Here is a 17,519-nt window from a genome sequence, read left to right as displayed (position 1 = left end):
TCACAAAGCTGGGGACAGAAGACCCTTTCCCCACCTCTCCTCCAAATAGGTGTTGTTTTACCTTAGAAACTAATGCATATTTGTGTAGGTGCGCTGAGCCTACAGCTGCTCTTCAGATCCTGGTGCAGGAGACAGCATCAGCAGGGCATCGTGGAGGCACAGCGCATTCTGCTGTAACATGGCACACAAATAGTCAACATTGTAAAACTGTATTTCAAGTTGTTTTGGGGCGGTTTTTGGTGCTTGGAGGACACCTGAAAAGCAGATGTTCGAAACAGGAGCCGAGATTGTTTTAAACTCCATCCTCCAACCTGCGCTTGACCCAACGAGGGTGACCGCCACGCCGGGCGCCCCCGCGGGAGGCACACGGGATCCGCCACCCGCTGACGGGAACAGGAATCGGCGCCTTCCTCAACAGCGCTGCGGGGCCCCGCGCTGCGGTTTCGCTATGCAAAGCCGCCTCTCGGCGCTGCTGCTGGGCCGGCGCTGCGAGGACCCGCTGCGGCGGGAGGAAGAAAACACCCATTGCCAGATTATTGTTAATTGTTCCTTTCCAGTCGTCCTCCCTCCCCTCGCAGTTCCTCAGCGGAGAGCAGGCAGCAGGTGAAAGCCTAGCACGGGCGGCGCCTCCCCGCAGGGAGGCCACAACCCTGGGGGCTTCAGGCTGGGCTGAAGGGCGAACAAGGCCCTGCCGTTATCCCCCCCCCCCCCTCGTTTCCCCTTTGGAGGGTGCGCTCGTGCGCCCTCAGCGCTCCCTTGGCGTGTGGAGAAGGAGGCGGGGGAGCCGGCAGCAGCAGCCCCGTAGGACCGCGCGACCGCGAAGACACGCGTTAACAAAGGCATGCGTCCCCTTTAAGCACCTCCCCCACGCCTTCCACGTGATGTCTGGCAGGGGGCGGGGACTGCTCGGGACGTAACTTCCGCTTCTTTCGCAGCAGAGGGGACAAGCGCGAGAAGCGGGACGTAAGTGTTGGGGTACCTGTTTGTCCCCATCGGGGTCTCCGCTAGTTTTCCCAACCCCTTACCTCTGTTACTGACTGCCGATTCCCCAGTAACCCCTGGCGGGCGCGGGGGATGGAAATCGCGCCCGGTTAGCCATGTGGTGGTGAGGGTTCCCCTTTTCCTCGAGTGCCTGCTGTGCCCCGCGGGAGGGATGCCGCGCTTTGCAGCAGGCCAGGTTCGGGAGGAAAAGCTGCCATGTTGAGGGGGCAAAGAGGATTTGAGTGAGGGAGAAAATGGCGGCGGAGAGCCGCCCGGTTACGGCCCCCCCGCTGCGGGATCTGACCCTGCTCGCTGAAGACCCCTGACCCTTTATTTTTTGTGCTGCCTTTTCTCCACTTCCTCGCTTGTGACCTGCAGCTTGCTTGCTGCCACCCTGCCTCGGGAGAGCCTGGACGTCCTTGCCTGTGCCCCTCTATTCAGGCCCTCGCTGCTTTCCCCCGGGGGGCAACACAAGTCATAGAAAAGAGGAATAGGGGAGGAAAATGGCGGCTGGGATCCGCCTACCTGATGTTCCTAGCTCGTCCTGGCTTGTCTGTCTTCTCTGTCTTTTTCCCTCGTCCTCATTTGGCCCGTCTCGTTCCGCCCTCGCTCTCCCCGGTGCTTAGGTGTCTCGTCACTCTGCGCCTGCCAGTCTCTCCTGAGGGACCCCTACCACCCCCTACTGATTTTTATCCTCCAGTTTCCGCCCCCACCTTCCTCCATGTTGGCGCTCCTTCATCCGGACCCTAGAGTTGTTCCCTGCTGCTGCCCTCGCCCCACCGCGGATCTGTCTGTTCTAATTCGGCTCACCCGGTGTCGTGGCCTCGCTGTGCTTTTTTACATTGTCCCATTGCAGCTCTCCTCTGCCTCCGTCCTGCAGCGTGCCTGAATTGTGCTTTCCCCATGCCCTGTTTAATTTGCAGTGCTACAGCTTCCACCATCGCGCTTGAAGCTGTTACGGCAGAAATTAATCTTCTTTAGAATCACGCTGATCCATTATCATTATTTAAATTCAATTTTTTCTGATTTGCATATGTATTTTTCTCTACCAATTCAAAACCACTACTATTCTTTTTATTACTTTTTTTTTCCCTAAGCTATGCTTGTTTAATCTTTTCTTAGCCTTTCCAAGGTGTAGTTTATTTTATACAGTTTCTCTCAGGGATGCTTATTTTTATTGTGAAACAATAAATGAGCTATTTACTTGTTACAGAGAGTAGCAGGCAAGATGTATGGCTGCTATATCTAACCACATGTTTGCATACTAGAGATACAGAAGCACACCTGGCATTCAGCCTTCGAGGAAGGCTGAATGCCCTCTTCTTTGCAAATAAATAGACTCTAGTGACTGATGTGTTGAAGCTGCGGTGGAAATACTGATTGCAGTACTGTAGTTCACTGTAACTGAGGTGTTTTTTCAGGCTTTTTGTCTTATTGGTGGGAGGTTTAGCTTTATGTGTGATGATTATGTGTCACGTTGCTTGCAAATCCAACTGGTGAAATGGCTTTGTAAGAGTAGAGATAATGCTAGGGGGCTTAATAGTTTATATTTATGAATGTAACGTAAGGAGTTCAACTGGAGGAAAACACTTTATTGTATTTTTTTACGTTTTGGTTTCTGCCATATCTAGGTGTATATGAAACTGGTGAAAAATTGTCTCTTTGTAAATCACTTGGAAACAAAATCACCACATTTAATGCAGTTGCACCAAACAGAGGAAGAGATATCAACAGGAAGAGTGTTTGATATTGCATCTACAGTGTGTATTAAAACTTGTATAAAAGGCAAGAAAGTCCTAAAGAGTTTTAGAGAAGATGAGCCTTTACAAACAGGTTTGAAGATGGCTTTTCAGCCATTAAGGGATGTAGTTCTTTTGCAGTGTTCTAATGTTATTTTTCTCTTCCTAGAATGCCTAAATCAAAGGAACTTGTGTCGTCAAGCTCATCTGCCAGTGATTCAGATAGTGAAGTTGACAAAAAGGTGAACATTATGTGTAGTTTCTTACTATTGTATTAACTCTTAGATTTCAGGCTGGTCTTAAGGAATTAGGAATTCTTAAGGAATTAGGTGAGCATTATGTCACAGCATGCGTGCCAGTCCATGTGATTTGTCAGGCACCTAACCCAAAACACTATCTGTTGCACCTTAACACCTAACACCCAACAACTACAACAGCAACAAAAAAACCCCTCCACCTCCCAACATGAGGGTTTGGGTGTATAGGATGCTTTCTGCCTTGCAGTAAGCTTTTTTCCTGAAGTTTTGCTCTCTTTAGTGTTTTTGATGTGATACATCTAACCGTAAGCTTTCTGGATTTCTTTGCTGCTTTCTGGCATGTGATGGCAGCCTTTTGTGGCCCTGGTGGCAAGAGTTTGGACTAATTCTGAAGACAAAGATAACACCCCCATCCCTGCCTCTTTCAATTTGGTCCAGATTACTTGTCCAAACCAAAAACCCTCACTTGCCCTGTCCTCCATGTGTTGCTTGCTTATCTTATTTGCATGTTCTTCTTCTGTTTCAGATGCTTACATTTACTGTAATACCATCTGCTAGTTTCTCACTTAAAAGCTGAACTGAAATTAATGTCTTAGAGATTATTAATTTTAATATGCTGACTGGTATAACATGAATTCTGTGTTCCCATTTTTAATAGCTCTTTAATTTATAAGTTTGTATAGATGTGCCAATTATTACGAACAAAACCAGAAAAAAGTGAATTTATCTTAAGAAATTCTAGTTTGCAATGCAGAAATCGGGTCTTTTAATGTAGTGTGTGAAAAGACTCTGGCTGCTTTATTGGTTCAAATGTGACTTTGTTGCACTTTGCAAGTTAGGCATTCTGTGAGATTTTAGTAGAAGAGGAAACAAGCAGGTGAATTTATTTTTTTATAAGGAACTGAATTCCTGAAAAGACAGAGTCTAGCAGTCTGCTTTTGTGGGCAGTGAAGTGGTGGTGTTTTGGCTTGGTGTGTCATTTTCCCCTTCTCCCCCCCCTCTTAACCTCCCATACTTGTTGGAATTTTTTTGTCTTTAAAGGCAGTTATCCCTAGTATGATTCTAGCACATGAGACTTGTTTTTGGTATCTTGATCTTACTCTTTGTTTGGGAATTGACATGGTTACCATATAACCATTAGTAGAAATAAGAGACTTTGTAGCATCTGTGGGTAATCAGATTTACAGCCTCAGTGATTTAAAGACATTTAATTTATTGTACTATGGACAGAGATTCAACACTGACTTCATTAAAAAAAATAAAAAATACTCTGAAGTTGGTTTCCAGATCTTTCTTCACTATCTCATCTATTTTTTTCTTTTTTTTTGGAAGAGTTGTAAGCTGTCCTGCATTTTTTGTGCTACTCAGCGGAAAGGAAGGTGGAACTTCTGTCAGACTTTAAATTTTTCATTAAAAGTACTAACTGACAGCCTTATTGGACAGAAAGAGTAGGATATTTGAAATGTGTTTTGATCTAGTTCAGTTCTCTTTAAAGACGAAGTATTATGGTGAACTTGTCTGTGAACAGAATTAATGTCTTATTTTTAAATTAAATTCCACTCTAAATGTACAGTATTGCATTCCTGCATTCACAGCAGGAATGTGATAATGTGCATTGCGTAGTAGTAGTTTGTGACCATTGATACAAAGTTTTCTGTAACTTACAGAATGAGTTGTGGTTCATGCTTCTTCTTTTCCTTTTTTTTCTTTTTTTTTTTTTTTAATTCTTGTTCCAAGGCAAAGAGGAAAACGCAAGCAGCTCCAGAAAAGCCTGTAAAGAAACAAAAGACTGGTGAAAGTTCAAAAGGTGCTGCAGCTTCTTCTAAGCAAAGCAGTACCACAGATGAAAATATGTTTCAGGTAAAATTGATTAACATTGCGTCATAATTAGTATAAGTTTTATGAGGTGCTCTGAATATTTTGGGGGCACCGTGCTTGGTCTCCTAAAGCTTTTACTAGGGGGATTACAATGGTAGCATGCAGATGAGATGCTCAAAAAAAGAGTTGTCAGGTTTCAGCGGAGTAAACAGTATCTGAGTTGTAGCAGTTGATCTAACCCCTGTGTCTTTGCCCATGGTAACTCTGGATAGTCATTTTGTTGGTAAATACAGCACTTTCCATGAATATGCTTTAAATGTTAGATCAGGACTGTCTCTACATAGAAATATTTTATATTCAGGACTCTAGAAAGAAAGGTTCTTAGAAACCGAAGTAGGGACTCTTCGTTCCCATTTATCTAGGTCAAGGGCAGTTTGGCTCCTTATAAGACAGTGTCTTGGAATAAGTTCTGCTTGTTCCTTTGTTTTATGATTCAGGGTTTGGGGATTTTTTTTTTGTGGGATTTTTTGTTTGTTTTTTTTTTTTTTTTTCCCACTGATCTTCCAGAAAGATTGCATTTTAATTGTCCTTGTATTTCAGATGTACAGTTTAAGGTGAATGTATATTTCTCAGTAGCAAGATTCATTTGTGAAGTCAGGGTGTTTGTAGTTCAGGCGATTGGTTGGCCAAGGCAACAGCAGTGTGCTAAAAGCTCTCTGCGTCAATATACATGGCTTGGAATTACCTGTTTTATGGGTGTCATGGTTTAAACCCAGACAGACAGCTTGTTACCCACTGCCCCCCCTTTCTTGCCCTCCCCTTACTCCTGGAGGGACGGAGAGGAGAATAAGTAAGAATGCAACTCCCACAGGTTGAGATAAGAACAGTTTAGTAACTAAGGTATAACACACATCACTACTGCTGCCACCAATAATAGTAATGATAAAGGAAATAACAAGAGAAGAGAATACAACACCCCATCACCAGGCGACCAATAACTCGCTCCCCCCAGCCCGACCAAGCACTGACCGATACCTCCTCCAGCCCTGCAGGCCCTCTAACCCCTTCCGGGTCCCTCCCAGTTAAATCCTGGGCATGACGTGCTGTGGTATGGAATACCTCTTTGGTCAGTTTGGTTCAGGTGTCCTATCTCTGCTTCCTCCCGGCTTCCCTCCTCCCTGGCAGAGCATGAGGCTCACAAAGCCCTTGGCCAAACCAAAACATCATTTTTACCAGCTTTGTTCCCAGCTGAAAGTCAAAACACAGCACTGCACCAGCTACCAAGAAAGAGAAAAACGACTGCCACTGCTAAACCCAGGACAATGGGTATGGATCATGACTTACTAAATGTCTCTGACTAGCTGCCTAGAGAAAGGAACTTGGAGACTTTGATTCTTAAGTTTATGAAACGGTATGAGAGAGGTGCCTAATAAGATGGCACCAACACTGAGTAAGGCAAAATAAATGGTTTTGGGCTGCAGCTGTGCAAAGTGATGTGGCACAACTTCAGCTCTCTCCCCCCCCCAGCAGTCTTTTCTGAGGGAAGATCTGCTTAACACTGTAATACAGGAATTTTTTTATATATATAATTTTTCTTTGATTTATCAGCTCTCACTTTCCTCTTCATATATATCTGGGAGAGAGAAGTTCAGTTGAAGGCAATGACTGGACTTTCTCATCAAAGGAAGAATATCATGCTTCTAGCTCTCCTGGGGCATGTTTTGAGCCATGCCAGAAAAAATGAGATCATGTCTTCTATGCGTTATGAGGTGAACTGCAGTTAGAACTCAGGAAAGCTATGTATAAGCTTTATGACATGTTTGTAATAAGTTCAGAAATTCCAGCTTTGGAGAAAGCTGTTTAAATTTTTAACTCTCCCTGATGCAAAAAACCCAAAATCCTTTCAGATAAAAGCAGAAATATTTGCGTGCTCTGATTTCTTTCAATGTTTTTGACCTAAGACAGTAAAAAGTTACTAAAAACAGACAGCAGAGGACTCCTGTTAGTCTGAGAACAGGATTCTTCCAGTGTAGAGTGTAATACAGAAAAAAAATTTTGATAATCACGTTGACCTAAAACATCAGCGTTACTTAGTCTCTGCCTGCCTTTTAGTTAATGGACAACAAAAGGTTTTTTTAGATCGCTTATTGTATTATGTGAAGCTTGGTGAGTTTTTTCATACTACGTCAGCTTATGTGTGTTAACTGGGATGCAACTGTTACAAAGTACAAACAGCACTGTAGGTATGAGGATACTTAACCTCTCTCCCTCCACCCCAAGAGAGCGTGCTAGAAGATCTAGATGTGTTCTAATGTTTTGGTTTGGGGTTTTTTTTATAGGTATTTTGTTTGTTCTAGGGCTGCTACTAATACAAGAAGGTTTCCTTTGTGCTTTCCTGTGGCAGTAAAATCATGTCTGATGTGCAAGGGACTATGCAGTATACCTTACAAGTGTGGCTGCAGTGGAGATCAGGCTGTAAAGCATTCGTAGGACAGAAATTCTTTAATTCCATATTGTGTGTGGGAGTGGCACCAAATGACGGGAAACTTAAAGGCTTGTTATTCTGTACCCTGAAGTATACAGCTTTCCTTCATATAGAGCTCATTGTGACTGGTGTATTCAGAAGATTCAGCGTTTTCATCAAGATGCGCATTTTACAATTTTTTTTGAGTCTAATGTTGGCGTGGTGGTATTTTTTGAAACTACTTACGGGGAATACCATAAACGTAAGTTGGAGGAAATTATTTCAATATAAGAGACCAAGTGTATTTTGTTTATTTAAGTATCTTGGTCTTTCTGGGTTTTATAGTTAGCATAGCATACTTTGGAATTTCTTGAAGGATTTAGATTCAGTTGGGTTGTAGATATTTATCTTACTCCTTTTTGTGATGTATTAGTGGATGCTTGAAGGACAAGTGTTATTCATGCTTATGTGGAAGGGTTTTGTATTCATATATTGGATTCCTGGCTATGACTTCAAGCCAGCATGAGCTCTGCATCATGTTCTTTGGTTAGTTTGATAAATCCTGTCATCTACCTCTGCCTGATTTGGATAAGGTTTTTAATGCTGTCAGTATGTGGTATTAATGACTACCCAGAGTGGAAGCACATTGCATGATCACACTTCACTTACTTCAAAAGTTGTCTGTGTGTTGTACTGCCTATTCCCCCCTCTCCTTTCTCTTTTATGTATATATATATATATATATGTGTGTGTGTATATATGTATACATATATATATTTTTTTTAATTTGGTTTGTATTTGCTTTGTGACTTGTGAAAAATAAGTTTGCCAGTTTCCCAGTGTAGCGTCTTTATCATAGGCTGACAGTAGAGAAATATAAATTTGTGATGCTCTGGAAAGGTCATTGGTTTAGCACATTAATTCTGAAGCTTAGGTGGTCACTGATGCGTACCGCAATCAGTTTGCTGTGTTGCAGATCTTACTGTTTACAGGATTTTTTTATTGTGTCCTTCCTAATGCAGTATATGTAGTTATCACCTAAGAAAGAATGATGTTTTTTGGCTATTTCTACATAATCAAGACAAACTGGAAAAGGGAAAAGTGGTGAAGAAGATTGTTGCTGAAGCTCATAACAGGAAGTCCGTTCCATAGCTGTGAAAGGAACTGAGATAGTTCAGTGCCTTTTATTCAAAGAAATAGAAACCTGGAAATAATGCTTTCAGTGTCTTCTGGTGTATGTAATTCAGTGTAATATGTAATAAAAAGCATCAAACTTGTCTATGAAGGTTGAACTGCAGTAACTATGCTGTTATAAATCAATACAACCCATGGAACACCACTGTGGTTATAGAGATACAAAGATGCCTTGGATCAGAGAAATTACCCTAGCGCTATCAGCTGCTGTGTGGAAAACAAATTGGTCAGAAATTATTCAGTGCCAGGAGGGAGGGAAGCATTGTGTGTAGTACTACTTAAAGCTGCTCTTAGGGATGACTTTAAAAGTCACTGACGCATTAAAGTGTAAAATCGAGAGATGTTGTTCATGTAGGCTATTTAGGATATTCTTTGCCAGCAGTGCTGGTGGACTTGGGCATGGTACCAAGTTTTGTATGAAAGAACTCCACTATCATGACATCGTACCTTATTTTTTAATGTTAAATTTGTAGTACTGTGAAGGTATTTAAAAAAATCACTCAAAAAATACTAATCTTATAAACTGTAAGATCTTGTTAATTTTAAAGGGTTGTTTGAAGCAAGAAAACTGCTTCAGGCTTATGGTATCTAAAGATGTCCTAATGGTTTTAAAATCAGTTTTAGAGTTAATGATCTATGTAAGAAAAATTGCTTTAAGCAAAGAGAAAGCATTTTTCTATCTATTTTATGAAATGCGGATATGTGTGGGCCCTTTAAAATCATATCAAAATGCAAGATGCATCAACTAGTGAAGCTGAAAACTGATGTGAAATGTTTTAATAGGAAGGAGTATTCTGTTTTAAAACTGTTTATTTAGAATGTGTTCTTTCCTCATAAAAAGTATCCAGATGTATACAGAATTCAAAGAGTTTTTCTGCGTGAATTGTATTTGATTGTGTTTTTATTATCCAATTCCTGATTCTCAAATTCACATTGTACTTTGAATTTATGTTAACAATTATTTTTTTAAATGAAATTTGGAAAGACCTTTAATGAGCCTAAATATGTAGTGTGATATATAGTTGTCAGTGTGAGTTGTCCCTGCTCCCCGCTCTTTGCACCCTCATAACTCAAGCCACTGTGGTGCAGAAATTTGAAATTCCAAAGTCATTTCATACGATGCTACATATTGGTAAACTTACAGGATTTGAATACTCTTCTCTGGGATACCTGGTAGAGTGAGGTAGTCTTTTACCCACAGTTCTCAGGAAGTGCCATGAGGACTTGGGAGTGGGCATGGCACAGCTGGTTAACTTTCAATTCCATCTGTATTTACTGTATTTAAAAAAAAAGAAAAAAACCAAACAACCCCAAACCAAAAACCTGTAAAGTTGCAGTTGCTACATGTGAGTATCTAACTTGCTTTCTGTACCTATGAAACTGACTAGAAGCTGTTTTGGATTAGAGCTCTCTCTTTCCCTGTTTACAGCTGCTGCAAATGAAGATGGTTGTGAAATTTTATTTCAGCAGAATTTTAGAGACAAATTTTATTTCAGCAGACACAATTTATTTTTCTTTTTAGGCAAAATTTTATTTCCACAAACAGTAAATTAGTGGCTTTTGTAAGAAGTAAGCATGTTAAGAGTATAGGTATTTTTGTTGTAGGAGAGCTATTTTTGCATTAAGCTTTAAGTGCTCAACTAATTTTGAGTTGTTACTTATTAGCCTACTGACTGCTCTGGATTAAGCTTTTTATCTAGTTGCTTCTCTGCTGTCTAAAATAAGCTTACAGTGTGCAATGTCACATGTTAGATCCTGATACTGCTGGGAAAAGTGAATGCTGTAATATGTAAAATAGCTAAAATGCCCTTATATGTGTTTTGACAGATTGGCAAAATGAGATATGTCAGCGTTCGTGACTTTAAAGGGAAAGTTTTAATTGATATTAGAGAATATTGGATGGATCAAGAAGGTGAAATGAAGCCTGGCAGAAAAGGTATTGTTCTGCTTTGTGTTACTTCGTATTAAAATGTTGCCTGCAGTTTGGTGGAGAGCTTTGTGTATCAGATCTTTATACTTTGTTGCTGCATTGTTTTTCATTTTACTTTATCATTTATATTGGAAAAACGATTAGTTTTATCTGCAGATTATACACAAAAGCAAATTGGGTTTGTTGTCTTGAATCTGTTTTTCCTAAATGGATTCTCCATAATTTATGGAAAACAAAGCATCAAATACAAACAAATTCAGTATGGGACTTATATGTATAGCTGTACACACCCAGATTAAATTGATGCAGTTTTTCTTTATTTTTTAATTAATTTTATTTATTTTTAAATTATAATTTGATTTCTTTTTTCAAAATTCACTGAAAAAATTTAACTTACTCAATTTGTGATAAGATTCTAATTTCTTTTAGACAGTGCCCTTCAATTTCTATCAAATTTTAATTAAAGTAATTAAAACATTTGATATGATTAATTTGAGAAAAAATGTGTAAAGATTTTAGTTGAGGTGCAGATACCTCAGGTGTTCCCTGTGCTTCTGATTTGCAGCACAGCATAAGCCATTTTACCTTTAATTGTCACTCGCATACTAGCTCTTTATGGCATGCCTTCACTGAACAGTTCTCAGAACTTTGCCACCTGCAGTGTGAGGGCACAAGGACAGTTGGGAATAGAATCATAGAATAGTTAGGGTTGGAAAGGACCTTAAGATCATCCAGTTCCAACCCCCCTGCCATGGACAGGGACACCTCCCACTAAGCCATGCCACCCAAGGCTTCGTCCAGCCCCGCCTTGAACACCACCGGGGATGAAGCATTCACAGCTTCCCTGGGCACCCATTCCAGTGCCTCGCCACCCTCACAGGAAAGAATTTCTTCCTTACATCCAATCTAAACTTCCCCTGTTTAAGTTTTAACCCGTTGCCCCTTGTCCTGTCGCTACAGTCCCTAATGAATAGTCCATCCCCAGCATCCCTATATGCCCCCTTAAGATACTGGAAGGCTGCTATGAGGTCTCCATGCAGCCTTCCCTCCTCCAGGCTGAACAGCCCCAACTTTCTCAGCCGATCTTCATACAGGAGGTGCTCCAGTCCCCTGATCATTCTCGTGGCCCTCCTCTGGACTTGTTCCAACAGTTCCATGTCCTTTTTATGTTGAGGACACAAGAACTGCATGCAATACTACCAAGTGAGGTCTCACAAGAGCGGAGTAGAGGGGCAGGATCACCTCCTTCGAGCTGCTTGTCACGCTCCTTTTGATGCAGCCCAGGATATGGTTGGCTTTCTGGGCTGCAAGTGCACACTGCCCACCTCACAGGCATGTAGAGGTCCCTCTGAATGGCATTCCTTCCCTCCAGCATATCAACCGAACCACACAGCTTGGTGTCATCGGCAAACTTGTTGAGGGCGCACTCAATCCCACTGTCCACGTCACTGACAAAGACGTTGAACAAGACTGGTCCCAACACCGATCCCTGAGGGACACCGCTCGTTAACTGGTGTCCAGCTGGACTTGGAGCCATTGACCACAACTGTTTGCATGTGGCCATCCAGCCAGTTCTTTATCTACCGAGTGGTTCACCTATCAAATTGATGTCTCTCCAATTTAGAGACAAGGATGTCGTGTGGGACAGTGTCGAATGCATTGTACTAGTTCAGGTAAATGACATCAACTGCTCTGCCCCTGTCCATCAGTTCCTTAGCTCCTTCATAGAAGGCCACCAAATTGGTCAGACAGGATTTCTCCTTAGTGAAGCTATGCTGGCTGTCACCTTGCAGGAGAATCTGCTCCAAGATTTTTCCAGGCACAGAGGTGAGACTGACTGGTCTGTAATTCCCTGGGTCCTCCATTTTCCCCTTCTTGAAAATGGGGGTTATATTTCCCTTTTTCCAGTCGTCGAGAACTTCACCTGACTGCTATGATTTTTCAAATATGATGGGCAGTGGCTTAGCAGCTTCATTTGCCAGCTCCTTCAGGACCCGCAGATGGATTTCATCATGTCCCATGGACTTACGCACATTCGTGTTCTTAAGATGGTCTCAAACCAATTCCTCTCCTACAGTGGGCCTAGGGTCTTCATTCTCACAGTCCCTGCGTCTGCCTTCCAAGACTTGGGTAGTGCGGTCAGAGCTTTTGCCAATGAAGACCGAGGCCACGAAGTCATTAAGAACCTCAGCCTTGTCCAAATGCAGGGTAGCCAGTTCTCCTGATAGCTTCTGGAGGGGCCTACATTGTCCTTAGTCTGTCGCTACGTACCTATAGAATCCCTTCGTGTTATCCTTAACATCCCTAGGCAAGTTTAATTCTAACTGGGCCTTAGCTTTCCTAACCTGGTCCCTAGCTTCCCGGACAACATCCCAGTGTTCTTCCCAGGCCACCTGTCCTTGCTTCTAGCTTTTATAAACCTCTTTTTAACTTTGAATTTTCCTCAGCAGCTCCTTACCCATCCAAGGAGGTCTCCTGGCCCTCCTGCCACACTTTCTGAGTAGAGCAGCAATGTTTAAATTAATTTTGTACTGCTTCTGTTAGAAAAGCCTACTTTTAATTGGTTTTTATACTGTGTGAAGTAAAGAGGTAAGTATGAAGCATTCTGCTTTGGAGACTGTAGACATTTTATATACAATCAATGTCAGGCTTGTCACATTATTCTGATGTGTCCTGCGGCAACTCAGTGAAGAGACATTTGGAAAGCTTCAGAAGCATTTTCATAATTTCTTAGATGACCACTGAGAATAGGTTTGTATGAACAGGTGCACTTGTATGGTACAGGAAAATACCTTGGTTTGTATTTGTTACTGCTACTTAACAAAAAAAAATATGTCTTCTAAGGACTTTAACCTGCTTTGTGCTTTAACACAAACCTGTGTTTTGAGGTGAAAGTCAAAAGTGTATGCAGTTTGAGTGGCAGACTACAGTGAGATTTGATGGGTAGGCCAAGTGACAAAAATTACATGATAAGGTAGAGAGAGGTGTTTACCTGTGTGGCAAAAGGGTCTGAATTCTATTAAAATAGAATACTTACGTACTTAGGAGCTGCTTACCTAGTTATCTTGAACACTATTTAAGCAGTTGAAATTGTGTAATAAAAATCTGTTTAAATTGTTGTGTTAGATTGTATAAAACAGCAGATCTGAGCTGCATGCAATTGATCTAGTATGTGGTTCAGGGACATTTGGTTCCCTAAAGTGGTTAATGGCCTAACTTTTTTCTAAGGAAACCTCACCAAAGACTGGTGGAAAACTTCTTAGATTTGTTCTGTGCAGACTACTTGCTCTGTGATGCTCTGATAAGACAGTGATGGTAGAAAAAAAAAAAAGGTGATGAGCCCCAGAAATGGAATTCAACGTTTCACCTGTTTTCAGGTCCTGCTCCACCTGCATGGAGAAAGCAATGAAGGAAGTGTGATCACTGAGAGGGGAGAGTGGGGGTAAATAGTAGGAAAGCCTGGCAGGTGAGAGTATGAGAGGTAGGCCTGTGAGTCTGTACTAGCATAGATGTGGCATAGAGATTGTAGGGGAAGAATGAGGAGACTAATGCACAAAGGAACTATGTACCTGGACTCAAATTTGAGGCAGTACAAACTTAGAACTGAGAAAATGGTATGTGTGGCACTAAATTTTTATTGTCAGTAGAAACTGTGGTGAACTTCAAGTGGAAAAGTAACTTCCATGTTGGCTTGGGAGTGCTAGGGAGCGGAGTAACTCAAAATGTTATTTACAGTATGAATTATTTACAGTGATTTAAGAAATAAGAGGAACATTCTCCCCTACACGGCCGGCGGGGGCCCCCCCCCCCCGCGGTATTATGGTACCGTGTAGAAGTTCAGTCAGTCTGCAGAGGTATGGCTTTTTGGGAGTCAACAGGAATACCAGTGACTTCCTACTTCTCACCCAGGGCTTTTGTGCTGCCTTCTGTCAAGGCCACACCTGTATTTCCATGCCTGTGAATGTATTTGTTCCACTGTACTCATTTTCTTTGTAATTTAAACTTGGCCAGAGGTAAGCTGAAGTCTAAGGTTAAACTGAAGTGTTCCAGGTGAGTAATTAAGATGGTTTTTGAAGTAGCTCAAGAACAGTAGGTATAACATAGACTTTGTGTATGAAGCCAGCCTTGATAGTAAATATGCAAGATCCTGTACCACAATTTTCTTTTTGTCTTAAGTGTTATTTTTTTAATGTGTTTCAGGTATTTCTTTAAATCCAGAACAGTGGAACCAGCTGAAGGAACAGATTTCTGATATTGATGATGCAGTAAGAAAACTGTAAAGAGAGCCATACAGAAACATTTATCACTTCGGTTGTCCTAAGCAGTCCTTTAGCATTGGCTTTAGTTTTATAAAACATTGTTTTCCAAGCTATTGTATATTTGGATTGCAAAACAATTTGTAAGATGAATACTTTTTTTATGTGCATTAAAAGTGTATTTTAAGTGAGGCTATTTGTGTGTACTTTACTAAAAGGTAATGTGTTGCATTTGCCTCATGGTGTAAAATAAATAATATGCAAAGGATACTTGTTCATGGCCTTTTGATTGAAGGTATTTGTTGATAAGGCCACCTAAGAGCTTTAGTCTTTATTTTAGTTTCAGTTTGGTTAGCAGTTTAAATGAATTTGTTGTCTGAGGACATTTCTTAAAATGTCTCCATTTAAATTTTTTATTTCATACTCCATGGTATTGCCCTGATAGTTTTCTTCTTTAAGACTTGATACAAACAGTGAATACTTGGTAAAACACATCTTTGTAGATAATTTTCAATACGGTATTTGTTAATTTACCGTATTTATTCAGATGTAAACAGTCCTGAGTATAGACTTTTTCCATTAGGTGCATGAAGTGTTATGCTAAACAGTAACACTTGAACACAAGCCACATGCTATTTCTTCTAATTCTTTGTCTAGCTTGCTTGACTTAGAAAATAAAATTAGCCTTTTTCTTGGACCCTAGATTTTAGAATATGATGCATAAACTTTTACAGTAATAGACATATACCTCAGAGTAAGATAGTATTGAAAAGCTCCAGATGTGGTTATTAGGTACCCTTTTCAAGCTTTGCATTAGATTATTGAACACACTAACTAGTCACCTACAGGAAAGAACTGTTAACCTGTATTTGTTCATTTGAGTGTACTGCATTAACAAAGATGCTTAAACTAGGCTGTAACACAGGTTAACAGTTAAGCAGTATTAAAACTTCCTCAGCCAAAATGGTCTGGCTACCATAGAATCATAGGACTGTTTGGGTTGGAAGGGACCTTAAATATCATCTACTTCCAACTGCCCTGCATCGTAGCTTTCCACTAGACAAGGTTTTTCTGTGCCCTTTCCAGCCTGTCTGCTGCGAACACTGCCAGGGATGGAGCATTTGCTCTGTCCATGCTGCCTGCCCAAATCACTTGGCTTGCTTTGTGCAGCTTACATGTACACAGCTGGTTTATCTTTTGTACAGAAGATATTTGGCACTTACAGCGGAGGATTGGTGCATAGTGCATCATGACTACAGTGGACTTCACTGTCAACCATTGTACTGTTCTGATAAGTGCTGCCCAGTGGAAGCTCTATTAGACCAGATGCTGCGTCATCTGAAGGGGCTTCTTGATAGCTGTCACAAACAATGGGATGAAGAAGGGAGAATATGTTTGAGTAGAACTTGGAGAGATAAGGGTACACCAGTGCAGAAGTTAGTGGTGAAAAATCAAAGTTAGCTGACATAATGCCTACAGTGAAGACTTGTACATAAGCAGAATTGAAGGAGAGTTTATTTTCTGACTTAGTTCAGTTAATCGAAGGAAGAAGATGAATCCAGTTCATGAGAACTGACATTTCTAGTCTACATAGTGAATGTACTACCTAATTGGTTTGGCTGTAATTTTCTCATTCAATGTTAAATTTAATGTAATCTTCAAGTTTTGTACAGACAGGATTTAGTATTCAATTTTGGAATATCTTAATATGATAGGTTTTATTGCAGTCATGCATGGATGTGCATACACAGACTGTTCTGTTCTGCACGGTTTGTAATTTAATGCGAATACTTGTTGAAGGATGAGGGAGGGTGGCTTCATCAAATTAAATACATATTGTTAAATTCAATATTATGTTGGATATCTCTGCCTGCTCTTTAACGTATGGCATATTGCGTAGGAAGTTAAGATTGTTTTTTGTACAGCTCAGGAAATCTTGAGGTTTTTAAGAACTGCTTGAGGGTGAATAAAAGGGTAAAGAGGTGTTTTTGGGGAGCAAATGCATTTTTGAGCACAATGTTACTTTTTTGAGTGACTCTTAAATGTAGGGATCTTTGGACAAATAGGATAAATATGAATATGCTAAAATTTCACAGATGAGTGAATGAAATAAATTGCTTCAGATCGCTATCAACAGGGTCTAGGTGTTTGCAGTATGTACATGATTTTTTTTCTTGAAATCTGAAATTTTGTAACCAGGTTTCACCCATTTTACCTCAATACTTTCACATGACTACTCTAAAGTGCATGATTATGTTAGAGGGAATGTTGTCCTCACTTTGATGGCTGTGGTAGCAGGTCATTGGATGCTGTCTATCAGAGAATATGATTGTGTTCAGGATGGCGGAGAATTAAATTCATTAATTTGAGGGGGAGTAAGTGAAAAGCTTTTAATATAGTGATTGATAGTGATTTGTCATGAAATTGTCTAGGGCTGTAGTCTTTCTAATTTGAGAAGAAAATTCAGACTTTCTTGAATAAAGACTTTTCTTGCAGACAAAATGGTAGTTAGGGACATGTAGAAGAAGATGGTGCATGTATGAAAAGGCTGTGTAATAAGAGATAAAAACACTGCTCCCTTTCCCATTAAGGTGGCAAAAGAAAGATGCATTTGGTTCTTGATATTTATGTGGGGCGTATTAGCAATATGTTTTACAAGTTAAACCTATTGTGGAGCTTAGGAGGGAAAATTCATCACAGTTAGAGCTGCCAAAGTACCATATGTGTGATATATCGAACTGTCATGTACAATGTTGCTCTTATGTAGAGATGTTCATATTGAAATTAAACAAATGCAGTACTAAGTCTGATATTTCTGTTAAAGGAAATGATCCAGTTACATACTCTTTTATGTGATCTGTTAGCAAAAAAAATGATTAT

At 40.7% G+C, this 17,519-nt stretch overlaps 1 protein-coding gene across 2 annotated transcripts; it reads left to right on the top strand.

Moving 5' to 3' along the window:
- The first annotated feature begins 2,805 nt into the window (after positions 1 to 2,805).
- On the top strand, positions 2,806 to 14,907 carry LOC133213457 (activated RNA polymerase II transcriptional coactivator p15-like). Of its 2 annotated transcripts, none has more exons than XM_061355663.1 (4): positions 2,806 to 2,962; positions 4,715 to 4,837; positions 10,281 to 10,389; positions 14,584 to 14,907. In XM_061355663.1, exons 1-4 carry the CDS (start codon positions 2,891 to 2,893, stop codon positions 14,661 to 14,663), a joined length of 384 nt encoding a protein of 127 aa, XP_061211647.1. In that variant the 5' UTR covers positions 2,806 to 2,890; the 3' UTR covers positions 14,664 to 14,907. The 2 variants fall into 2 exon arrangements, with proteins under 2 accessions (XP_061211647.1, XP_061211648.1); XM_061355664.1 differs by lacking the exon at positions 14,584 to 14,907 and adding an exon at positions 13,761 to 13,995.
- Positions 14,908 to 17,519: the final 2,612 nt, after the last annotated feature.

Source organism: Neopsephotus bourkii, unplaced genomic scaffold, assembly GCF_033783945.1.
Source record: "Neopsephotus bourkii isolate Nb327-2 ecotype Australia unplaced genomic scaffold, CSIRO-AGI_Nbou_v1 NB_822, whole genome shotgun sequence".
Classification (NCBI taxonomy): domain Eukaryota; kingdom Metazoa; phylum Chordata; class Aves; order Psittaciformes; family Psittacidae; genus Neopsephotus; species Neopsephotus bourkii.
The sequence above is the reverse complement of the archived record's forward strand: the minus strand, read 5'-3'. Positions and strand labels throughout refer to the sequence as shown.